The 12,768-nt window shown below is 41.8% G+C and overlaps 1 protein-coding gene across 2 annotated transcripts in view; it reads left to right on the top strand.

Annotated features, from left to right (window-relative positions):
* Window positions 1-12,768, top strand: part of ELN (elastin) — a 144,040-nt gene that overhangs the window by 59,461 nt on the left and 71,811 nt on the right. The window contains exons 8-14 of one of the 2 annotated variants that reach the window (XM_068270036.1): window positions 2,300-2,365; window positions 4,099-4,149; window positions 4,335-4,385; window positions 7,694-7,732; window positions 9,274-9,306; window positions 10,797-10,862; window positions 11,320-11,370. In XM_068270036.1, the coding sequence (XP_068126137.1) occupies window positions 2,300-2,365; window positions 4,099-4,149; window positions 4,335-4,385; window positions 7,694-7,732; window positions 9,274-9,306; window positions 10,797-10,862; window positions 11,320-11,370 (357 nt within the window). The remainder of the gene's footprint in view (window positions 1-2,299; window positions 2,366-4,098; window positions 4,150-4,334; window positions 4,386-7,693; window positions 7,733-9,273; window positions 9,307-10,796; window positions 10,863-11,319; window positions 11,371-12,768) is intronic. The other variant, XM_068270037.1, reaches the window with a different exon arrangement.

Below are 12,768 nucleotides of genomic sequence, written 5' to 3'. Positions count from 1 at the left end.
CAGTATAGGGCTTGGATGACGGAGAGAAATCTGAGTGCCCTGGGGAAGAGTTCCATTACAAGTCTAGGATGAACCACCAACGTATGTAAGACTTTTTATAGTGACCTCTGAGAGCTTCAATGGTCCCACAAGTCATTTTTTCATAGAGAACTTGATAAAAAATAAATCTGGCCCTGGCAGTCGAGTTAGGAAAATGATGTAATGAAGGACACATAGTTACATAGATGATTTCATGCAGGCAATTGTTTAGGGGTCCTGAGTGTATTTTCATGGATTACACAATCACTAAGTAATCCTCAGGTTCTTAGGATTAATCTGATAAACCTTAATAAAACAACCGGATACGGGAGAAAATGAAAATGAGTGTTTATCCAGCACAATAATAAAAATAACATTGGAAATGGTTAGTCAGTTGGTGTTGACATCAGCCCGTACCATTGTGGTTTGTTTAACTTGGCTGGCTCCTGCTTCCTGACCCTTATCTCGCATTCATTGAAGCACATTACTGTAAACCTGCAGCCGTGATTGGGCGAGAGCCGCCCATTACACTGCTGTGTGGATCGCAAATATGTGCTGATAAAGAATCCTGCATTACAAGCTGTGGATGGAATTCCTGCTGCACTTCAGTCCACCTCCATTTACACCTCATTCCAAGAAGTTCACAATTACTTTGGAAGGAATCGTTTCCTCACACCCACTGACATGGCAAGCATGTTTCCCTGGATAGCAATCAGGAAGACGGATTGATGCCGGCTAATTAATGCAAACTAAACAAAAGTAAAACAATTTAAAGACATAACTAAGTAACAGAGCTAAGAGACTGGAACAATAAGTGTGATGAGACTAGTTTTATGCAGGCATGGATTTAGATGAAAAGGGCCCTATGCAAGGTATCTGTTAGGCTTACCCGCTTACATCCTGACCTTTTTAGTAACAGGAGGACAGTGGTGTAGCAATAGGGAATGCAGAGGTTGTGACCACACAGGGCTCCTTGGACCAGAGGGGCCCTCCCTAAACCGCATTATTGTTGGAGGTTTAACAACACAGCTACCTTAAACTGCAGTATAGTAAAACAACTACAAGATGTCACTGTGTGTAAGACGTGATGGTAATCTTTATGGGATTGTCGTTTCCTGTATTCACTCTGTATTCTCTCTGTTGGATTTCCTGATGGTGGTGTATGATATATCTCTGCATGTTTTTCTTCAGTAAAGAGTTCTTACTTATACTGTGTGCCTATCAGTGCGTACAGAACACTCTGCTCCAACAGTTGTTAGCTTTTCAATGGTGGTATGCTGGTAATGACCACTTCTATCTATGCTTTTAATAATGGTAATTATTAATAAACAATTCCCCTCCTCTGCTTATTCCTCCCATACTGTGGAGGTCCTTGGCAGGTTTTGTTGCACCATATGAATTATTATGTATAGAATGCTTCTGGAGCCAAATGTAAAACTTACGCTGGGGCCTAAAGCTCCTTAGCTACGCCATTGCAGGAGGAGTGGGTCAGAAGATAAGACTAGACCTCAGAGGCACCCACCAGGCCCTAGGCATCTACCTTAGTTGCCTTGTGAACAATTCAGCTCTAATATGTTTATTACTATAGCAACAAATTAAAATGCAGCACTGGCCAAATTAAAGTCATGTTCCAATTAACCCGAATAATATTGGTTATTATATGTTAATAAAGCCCAGGTTCTGTACTGTATATATGAACTCATTATTGTCAATGGTCTGCAGAGCCATGATCAGGACAGTGCAGGTGATACCCCTGTAGGGGGTCCAGCTGATTGGGGAAGGTACTCATCAGGTTATAACTTATTGTGGATGGAGCATCATCTCAAGCATACAAAATAAAAAACAACTGAAAGTACAGCAAACCTCTCCAAAATAATTTTTCATTTGATGGCATCATGGACAGGGACGGATCTAGGGGGGGGGGGGGGCAGACGGGTCTCTTGCCCCAGGCGCAGTTTGTTGAATTCTTAAAAAGGCGGCAAAATTTGGATGGGGAACGGCAGTTTAGGCGCCACAACCTGATCTTTAGGCACCAAAACCTGACCATTAGCCACCAAAACTGGATGGGGAATGGCAATTTAGGCGCCAAAACCTGACCTTTAGGCGCCAAAACCTGACCTTGCCCCAGGCGCAACTTGGTCTACATCCGTCCCTGATCATGGAAAGGTTAAAGAGGAAGACGGCACCCACTTCTTCGATTGTATTCATGACGCCACAAATCTTTCATATGAATGGCCAACCTGTTGCAGAGTATATCATTTATGTATCATTTTTGTCTTAGGTGGAGTTGGCGGTGTTGGGGGAGTTGGCGGCATTGGCGGTATTGGTGCTGGTGGACTGGTTCCAGGTAAATAGCTTAATTTCTCATAGATGCAACCTCACCATAGGATTCTTCTTTACACACTCGACACTGAAACGGCTAACACAGGAAAGCAAAAAGTTGACCAGTTTATACAAAAGGAATTGATATATTTGTGAAAAAAATAATCCTTTCCTGGAAGGCTCTACACACTGCAGGGACTTATAGCAAACAGGAGTGCAACCAGCTTACTTGTTTTCTGCTTTATGTGCTGCTGACAAAGGTAAATAGAGATGCATGCAGGGGCGTAACTACAGGGGAGCAGCCCCTGAAACCGCAGGTGGGCCCAGAGCTGTGGGGGGCCCCAATTAGTAACCTTCACTTCCTCCAATAAAGGGGCCCTTCTTCAGATCAGGTGTTTTTGTGGCTACACTTGATATCAGTGTGGAGATTATGATGTCCTCACTTGTTTTATAACCCAAGGCTGTGAGGGCCACCAGGGGTAGGCAAGAGAAAGGGTGTGAATATCAGGAGGCCCCTCAAAGTTTTGCTGGGGAGCCCCAAGAGTTGTAGATACATCACTTGATGCATAGCCAATTTCCTGAAAAGTTCAGAAGTAGTGAGAAGAGTATCTATAATGAAACATCTCAGGCTTATGAAAAAATTACATCCAAATATCTATTTAGATGTACATGTTCCTATTCAAATGCATGAAACAATTACTGTTAAAAACATTAGGATTTTTCCAATTACAAAAGCAGATAAATGTCTTGAGCATCAATAATGTACGATACATCATTTTTCTTCCTGCAAATCTGAAATACATTTTAACTGGTCCTGTCAGTAGCTCATGGCTTGGCCAGCTGTTATAGTCTGCATCCAGTTGGAGACCTAATTCTCAGAAATGACAAAAAGGGATGCATGGATTGAGTCTTATGTATTAGTGAGGGAGTTGGCGAAGGTCTGGAAAACGTGTGATCTTCCAGAAAGAGGAAAAAAGCACAGGAACGACCAGTAGCCCCTTATGGTGTACCTGTAGTATGTTATGCAAATGCTATAAATATGACCAATAAAAGTGGTACTCACAAACCTGGGTTGTGGAACGGCAACCATGGTATATAAGCTTAAGGTGTGATGTATCCAAACACACTTGCAGATGTATACGTCTTGAAATGGTTAGGTGTCTCTCCAGAAAAAGTGAGGTTAGGGTTACCAAGGGGGGAGACTGTTAGCGGCCCAAACTCATAAGAACCACCATAGGGGGTTGTAACATAACTTGGGAGGGAGGCACCCAAAAAGTGTTGTCGTTTTTTTTTTTTTTTTACAAATAAACTATCTCTTTTTAAACCCTAAACTATGGGCTTGATTCACTAAGACAAATAGCATGCCTTATCAGAGATAACACACCTTATCAAAGTTAACACGCCTTATCAGAGTAGCATAGCAAACTTATGCCTGCTAATTGGCTATGGCGAGAGCTCCACTCGTCCTGCCCTGAGCCCCTGCGGGATCGTAGTGCTCGCTAAGCTACTCTGATAAGGCATGTTAACTTTGATAAGACGTGCTAACTTTGATAAGGAATGCTATTTGTCTTAGTAAATCAAGCCCTATGCGTCATCCTGATGTAAGTTCCTCTTAACCTTAAAATAGTTTTTAAGTATTTTATACTTTTTTGGGTGCGTCCTTCCCTCCCTAGTTAGGCAGTTATTTATTTGTGTACAGTACTCTGAAGAGGTGACATCCTCTTGCATCTGACCATTGTTTTTTATCCCACCAACTAGGAGGTGGTGGTCTCCAACCAGGTGCTGGCGGTAAACCCGGAAAAGGACCAGGTGATGCATATCCGCTTTATCTATGTTTATAAATACCTTTGTACATTTCATACCTACAATATAGTTGTAATGATACAATGGACCTCTTAAGCAGAATACTAATGCCAATCTCGAGAGTGTGATCGTTTTATAGTACATAAATGTGTCACACGGATATGTGATGTTTGACTTTTACATCCTGGCAGGTGCAGGGATCCCTGGCTTGTACCCCGGTGGAGTGGTACAAGGAGGTGGAGGTCAGTGTCCGCTCTTCCCTTTCCTCTCTTCCCACCCTGTTTTACCAGCATGATATCATTTTATAATTTGCAGCATGGGAAATCGTAGGCTTAGAACTTTCCCAGGTGGCTTCTATGCTGCAGGAAAAAGGCCTCACACAGTATAAAGTAACATACTATGATGTGAGTCCAAGAATGTCAGGTCATTTGTACACTCCAAGCTAACATTCTGTAAGATAGCCAGATCACTAGCAACAAAAAAACTAGCTTCGCAGATCCACACAAGCGGATATGTTATCAGAAACAAGCTCTATTTTAATAAAATGTGTGGGTTTTAATTATGGTAGCATGGATTATTTTAAAGCTATAATGGCCAAAAACGGAGAAATCATGATTTTTTTTTTCCATTTTTTCTTAATATTCCTGTTAAAATGCATTTAGAAAAAAAATTCTTAGCAAAATGTACCACCCAAAGAAAGCCTAATTGGTGGCAGAAAAAATAAACTCTAGATCAATTCATTGTGATAATTAGTGATAAAGTTATTAGCGAATGAATGGGAGGTGGAAATTGCTCAGATGCATAAGGTGAAAAAAAAACAACTGAAGGCTGAAGTGGTTAAAGGTTATTATGCTGTTAAGTCTCTTTAAGAGCAGAGAGGACGTTCTGAGTTCAGGTCCACTTTAATATACAGGAACAAAGTCTGAAGAAGGCTTATTAGCTAAAAACTTACTTACGGGACCCCGAATTACATCTCCCTCTGTGTTGCGACGGCTTGGAGGGGGGAAAGTATTTAAAGAGTAACTGTTAGGCATAAAATCAAAAATCAATTTTCTATTTTTATATGGTAAACAAATAATAAGGATGCCAAACAGGCAATACAAAAGTTAAAAATCTCTCAATTTTCTTCTCAATAGAATATCATTTACCAGGTCCTCTGGCCAGGGATGGATCTAGACCAAGTTGCCCCAAGTTGCGCCTGGGGCAAGATCAGGTTTTGGCGCCTAAACTGCCATTCCCCATCCAAATTTTGCCGCCTTTTTAAGAATTCAACAAACTGCGCCTGGGGCAAGAGACCCGCTTGCCCCCCCCCTAGATCCGTCCCTGCCTCTGGCTCTTATTTGGTACATCTGCCGCAAAAGAGAAGTTGTAGTGCTTGCTGGTTGTTTTTTTTTCCTCCTCTGTTCTCCTTCTCATACATAACTAATGCAGCCTGGTTGGCTGAAGTTTCTTCCAGTCCCGGTTTCCCCTCCCACACCTCTGTTCCTCTCTGATTGGCCAATATTTCTTGTTCTGAGAAAATGACTTAGCTGAAATCCGATCCATACAGATAAACCATGTCTGCAAAGTCACACAATGATTTGTGAGGATGCATGCATCTGCAGAGCTGTGTGGGAGTGCCTGAAGACTGACAGGGGGGCATACATACATGCATACACAATCAGGCAGAGGAGAGGAAACAGAGTAAGGGAGGAAATGACATCAGGATTGGCTTCAGACACAGGGATTCTAAGATGGAAACTGACAGAAACAGAATTCTCTTTATTTACTATATAAGACTCAATGAAATCAAAATGTAGATAGTGCAATACACATGTTATGTAAGTAGAGCAAGTATTTATCTACTAATATATGTGTTGTTTTTTTCTGATATAGTATGGCAAACAGCTCCTCTTTAACAATGCCGGGGATTTTAGCGGCAGCAGGGTGAGCAGTCATTCGTCTCACCCTGCGCCCAGCTCACTGGCGGTGTACTAATATGTATGCCTATATTATGCCCAAATATTTCCTTTAAGAACCCATTAGGGCCACCATATTAATCTGTCCAATTATTATCCACAGAATGGCAAGTCCAAACTAGATTGAGTAGATTCCTGTCACAGCCACAAAATAGTGCCTAATCCATGGCAACCAAGGCACATAGTTCACATCACTTATGTGTTTTCAGCCTCTATTACAAAACATATTACACTTCCTGAATCTCTCATTTGGGTTTTTGTGTATTTTACCCACCCAGGCTAATTATTTAACAGCTCTATTAGGCCATAAATCATAAGAAGCAATTAATGGCTACATCTGTGAATGATTGTATGCAGGCACTCTTGAGGGTTTTGCTTGTTGCAGCTGCTAGATCTCACCACACAGCAGAGCGACCTGCAAACCATTGCGCTTCTGCTAATGACAGCTTAAGATGAAGCTGTCATTTAGCGTTTAGAGATGGAATTGTATGAACATGCAGCGGTTCTGTTACACCACAAGCCTAGCATCTGGGTCATATCCAGCATGTACTGCTGTTACTCTGTCAGTCAGGGCTGTATGAACCATATTAACATGACACAGTAAAGAGTTATTGTTAGTGAGTGACAAAAAACAGTACAGATTTAAAAGGATAATCAATCCCATTCATGTGGGGATTCATAAACACATGCAGATCATGATAATATAATTTAAAACGAAGTTCCACTTTCCTTAAAGAATGCTGTGACATACTGTATCTTCTGCACTATCACCATAGCTAAAACACTGCATCCCCGTGGCAGAACACTGTAATTAAACCCCCCAAATCCTGGGGCAAAATCCGGGGATTGCTTCCTGGTAGAGGCAGAGCTTAGGGCTGTAGCTCTGCCTCTACTCGCGTCAATTCCCGCTGATCACTGCCTCTCCCCGCCCTTCTCAGTCTTCTTTCACTAAGGGGGCGGGGGGGGGGGAGAGGTGGAGAGCAGCGGGGATTGACGCTAATGGAGGCAGAGCTATAGCGCTAAGCTCTGCCTCCCCGGGCAGCAAAATCCACAACTTTGAAAGTCGTGGATTTTTGCCCCTTGATTCGGAGGGTTTAAATACAGCATTCTGCCACAGGGATGCAGCGTTTTAGCTATGGTGATAGTGCAGAAGATAAATGTTAAATAAAAAGAGCAATTTTATAAGGCTTCAAAGTCTCTTTAAGTACTTTATGAAAGTGCTGAGATCTTTTTGAAACACAAAATGTGTCCAGTAGAGGCTAGCGATTTCTTTCCTTAACTCTAAGAAGTTAACATTTACATTTGGTAACTCTAAGTTAACATTTGCAGAATTGTTTAATAAGGTGAAGAAAAGCAAAACCAGAGTTTATAGTAATCCTTGTTTTTCCTGATGCTGATAGCCCTGAATTAATGATAGATGAAGGCAGTTGTGTATACATATCTGAGGAGTCATGCTGTTAGCCTCTCACGTAATCTATACTGTATTATGTATTGCAGAGGTTCCCAGAATCATTACTATTGTGTGGAATTATCTCATACTACTACCGTACTGTGTATTACATGTTTCTCTATGTGCCTTTTTCCTGTTGCAGGGGGAGTACCTGGCGCATATCCAGGCGGTCTAATCCCAGGTCAGTTTTACTTCCGGCTTCTTGGCCAGTTAACAGGCTTTGTGGCCTTTATGATCCAATAATTCTCTCAGCAGCAGCTCCCTGTCATGTGCATGGTCATTAGTGCTGACTCAGCAACACATGCATGGCTGGAGGGAAGTCAGTTTAGTCCAGGGTTGGAAAGGCTAAACCTGGCCCTGCCTGCTTCTCATAAAAGCTCCTGGGAGGTTATCTGAATTCACAGAGCTGTCAAATGTTATGCTCAAAGCAGGAGATTACATAATAAACCTGCGGCGCACTGACTGATGCATGTGTGCCAGAGGGATGACTGATATGCCTAAACAAAGGAACACACTCCTGTACCCTTGTGAATATGTGTCCAATTCCTTTATGTCAGAGTGGTACCTGCTGACAGCTAACCAAGCAATACATTATTAACCGCAGATTGGGAGTTATGCCTCAGCAGCACATCAGTAGCTCAATGTTTACCCTAGTTCAGTGAACTGCTCAGCACCAGCAAAGCCTTCATCTAAGGGCTTTCCCTGCAATTCCCAGTTTATTATATAGGAGTCTCTGCAGTTCCACCTAACTCTACTCACATAGGGAAGCAGCGGTTAGCAAATCAAACATAGCTGTCCTAATTGATTAACAGCTAATGCTGATTTACTAAACACCACTTCCTCTTTCAGGTGTACTGAGATTTATTTCTTAAGGAAATTATCTACTCAAACCAGTATGTATAACAGTAAGGAGGCTTTGGGCAAGGCCCCCTAATGCTCCTGAGTGGCAACAACTCTGAAGAACTTTGAGACCACCAGGAGAAAAGGACAATATACCCGTGATTATCTTGTCGTGGTTATTATTTCTGTCAGTGTCTGTACTGGAGACATTTGCCCTCATATTCCTACCCCATCATCTCCATGGCTTAAATATGAGTTTGTACTTTTACAGCTCTTTCTAGTTTAAAATCTCCTCCAACCGAGGGAAGGTTGTACTGGTTGAACTTGATGGACGTATGTTTTTTTTCAACCATAATAACTATGTAACTATGAAAAATGGTAGTCCCAGCAACAGAAAAGGAGGCACGGTATTTATTTGTTGCTGTTTTTGTCACACTTGGAAAGTAGGATCAGAGTTTTACAGATGGGGAATAGGGCAGCAATAAAAAAAACAAACAGGTTATAACCCCTGATCACACTGTTTTCTTTATGTTGGCCTTAATGCTGGGAATACATGATGAGATTTTTCAGCAGATTTACAGTCCGATCATTTTCCATTCACATCTATGTGAAATCAATCAGAAAAACTATCGAAAATCAGATCGGACCTGTCGGAAATTATCTAACGAACCATCTATCTGCCTAAAAGTCTCATGGTGTATTCCCAGCATAACAACCATTGCATTTCATGATTTACTAGTGGCCCTAATCAGGGAGAAAAAAATAACAAACGGGTTATCTATATGAGCCCAAGGAAAGGGGTTATTATATGTTATTTTTATCAGTGCAGTGACTACAGGGGAGCGATGTGATAACTGTGCTTTGTGCTTTATCTCTGTGCAGGAGGAGGTGGTGCTATCCCAGGTGTGACCACAGGTATGCCCTCTCTAACTCTCCACTAGATTCATGTCTTATTCCACACCTGCAATGGTTATCTGCCATTGGGTCATTAATGGGAAGGCATTATACATAAAAACTCATTATTAATAATAATTTCAATAATAATAGTGCCAAGTTGTGTACCAGCAAAGAAGTTCCAGCAGTCTATTGAATGGTAGAAGGTGGACATTAGCACTGGTATTGCAGGTATCACCCCTAATATGGCCCTGTACATACAGGGATTGCCACTACCAAAATTCCCATAAAAATTACTTTAGTGTTTTTAGATTTCCCTTGCCCCATCGTTCTAATAACGATGGGGCCCCAGGGCAAAATTAACCCAGGGGCCCCACAACAGACACCCGCCTGACCAAAAAGCAGCATTAGGGGTCCTTTGTTGCAGCCAAATTACCCTCCTGTTGCAACAGTTAAGATGGGGTGGAGACGCCTTGGGGGCCCCTACAGGCTCTGGGGCCCTGGGGCAATTGCCCCTGTTGCCTCTATGGTAGTGCCGGCCCTGGCCTTTTGTATCTTTATTTGTTGGATCTATCCGTCTCCCTTAGGCTCCTTCCACATTAGGTCTGTTGCGTTGCAGTGCAGTAGACAATATAATCGCATCAAAATGTAATGCAATTGTATTTTAATACCACTTTCACACTGCCATGTTTGAGGGGCGGTGCGATGCATTCTGTAAGGATAATGCAATGCATGCAGTGTGTAATCAGGCAATACCCGTGGTAATGGGTGCGGTGCAAGAAGAAGTCTATGGGCTGTATGCTGCACTGTATTTAACACATTGAAAATGTGCAATGTGACTTTCCATCATCATTGCGTTTTGATCCTATTTTTCTGGATGCACAACACAACAGATAATGTGTGAACGGAACCTTAAATCTGTGAGTGCTTTGGGGGAGATGTTTTTATTTTTGTAACGTTTCATATACAGAGAAGCCCTACTTACCAACAACTCCATTTACATTTTTTTATGCATACAAACAAAATTATTTTCATGTTCAAAATATACATTACTGTTTTTTTATAACTTATTTTTTGTTACATGTTACAATATTGTATTAACTGTTGTAAGTACAGTAGTCCCGTAAAAGGACCGCCGCCTCTGTGTGTACGGCGGTCCTTAGGGCTTCCACTTTCCGACCGCCCCTGTGCAGTGGGCGGTCGTTAAGTGGAAAGCAAATTAAAAGCATGTTCAAAACAACCAGAAAACATTCTTTATACTACAGTATATGTCCAAATCCAAAGCGGTCTTAAAATAAATCATTTAACCACGTTTCCATATGTATAAGACATGACTCGACTTACCATACAGTTCAACTTACAAACAAACTCCTGAGGATCACCTGTATAATATGACTATTAATAATGTTATTGCACCTGTATGCATTCACTTTGTATATACATGTAGAAGATGTTGTCAGTATATAAACAAATAAAAAGCAATGAACATATAACTCTGTGTTATTTCTCAGGTGCTGTAATTCCCCAAACTGGTGTCCAGCCAGGAGGAGCTGGTGGAAAACCAGGAAAACTACCAGGTGGGATCAATACTGGTATTATATTATCACTTTTATTATACCTTCTGTGTTCAATTGTTATTTTGTATAATCTTGTCCACTAATGTATTAGTCACATATGGTTACTAATGATATGACTTAAAATTAATGCTGGTAACTGTAACCAGTGAAGAGTATACTGTAAGTCTCCCCCAAATTGATAATCCAATTTTGGGTGAAATCCAGCAGAATGATCTGGTTGTAGGTTCTTTATATTTATTGAAAACTGTAGACAAAGAAAGTTCCTGACATGGGTTGTGATTGGAGTTGGGAACTTCAGTGGAGAGATTTTGACAACTAAGGCCCCAAGATGTATAGAAAAATATTGTTAGTGCAAGTTAAGAGAGGCGTGGTCTTTTCAGGCATCTTATTATGTACAGCAAAGTTGCTCCATTTACCATTCCCCTGTACATGATTAATGCTTTCCTGATCATTCCAGGTGCTGGAATCCCCGGAGCCTTCCCTGGAGGCGGAGTCCTGCCGGGATCAGGTGAGCAAACATGAGGCTGACAGACACAGTCTACTGCCATGGCTGTGCTATGTCCTGGCTTATGGATAATTATGTATGTGACAGTTAAAAATGGCGCACAGCGCCAGGGGGATGAAAACGGCGCCGCATTGACTTTAATTATATAACGCTATTTATCAGTATAAGTGTTAAAAAATGGCGCAGGCAGTGTGCCTTACACTTATAACACTAAATAGCGTTATAAATCTTAAAAAATGCAGAGGACAGAGGGGGAGAGAGGCAGCGGACACTGGAGGGCATAGGCATCGGGGAAGGATGTGTGCAATATGCATACGTTACCTTGTCCCGTGCCGGTGATCACTCCTTCCCTCCGCTCCTTCACTTCTTCAGTTAGTTTGCTGTAGTCCTGCAGCCGGCCAATCACCATGTGGTTTCAGTCTCTGCAGGATGATTGGCTGGATGCAGGACTACAGCAAACTAACTAGGAAGTGAAGGAGCGGAGGGAAGGAGTGATCGCCGGCCCGGGACAAGGTAACGTATGCTTCTGCACACATCCTCCCCCGATGCCTATGCCCTCCAGCGTCCCGCTGCCTCTTTCCCCCAACCCCCCGATTATACTAGTATCCCCCTGCATTTTTTCATGGCCCCCGTTCTGCAATAAATGTATCATAAAACGGTATTTACCGTTTTAATGTATTTACATTAAAACGGTAAATAGAATTTTATAATACATTTATCGGCAGAACGGTGTGCCATTTTTCTTCCTACGCCATTTTCAGATGGACGCAATTATGTAATAGTACAGGGCTTTATAACAATAAGATGCACCTCAACCATGGATCTCATTAGCATAACCATACCATAACAATGAGCATAGATAAACCTTTCCTTAGCTTTATTTTAAAGATACAGACCATGTAGTGGATAACAATGTGTACCTATTTGGTAGTTAGGCTGCCATACTGTCACAGAAGTACTGGGTCAGGTCACTGAGTTCCAGCAGTCGTATGAGAATCTGACTATGGGTTCAAGTACCAGCTCCCCCTCCCACCTCACCTGACAGCTGACTGGCCCAAAGCCTGGTATACACATCCAATTTTCATTGGGCAATCACCAGCCACTTTTTCCACCCACATGTACTATGAGCGCTTACCTACACAAGCTATTCATAGTATTCAAAATCTGTTGGCCATCGAAATACATGGAGGTGGTAAAATAGGGCAATCATTGGCCAATTAAAAAAGGATGTTGTGCATGCATTCTTAGTATTAGTGCAAAGGCCAGCATGACTCTTTCACAAAATATTCCCTAAATACTTAACTGATAATTATTTCTTATAATGTTATTTCTGGTGTTAATTATTTTTTGTAAATGTGCATTCAATAGAACATTCTGAGTTTCCTTTGTCAATTTAATCCA

This window comes from Hyperolius riggenbachi, chromosome 2 (assembly GCF_040937935.1).
Source record: "Hyperolius riggenbachi isolate aHypRig1 chromosome 2, aHypRig1.pri, whole genome shotgun sequence".
Classification (NCBI taxonomy): Eukaryota; Metazoa; Chordata; class Amphibia; order Anura; family Hyperoliidae; genus Hyperolius; species Hyperolius riggenbachi.
The sequence above is the reverse complement of the archived record's forward strand: the minus strand, read 5'-3'. Positions and strand labels throughout refer to the sequence as shown.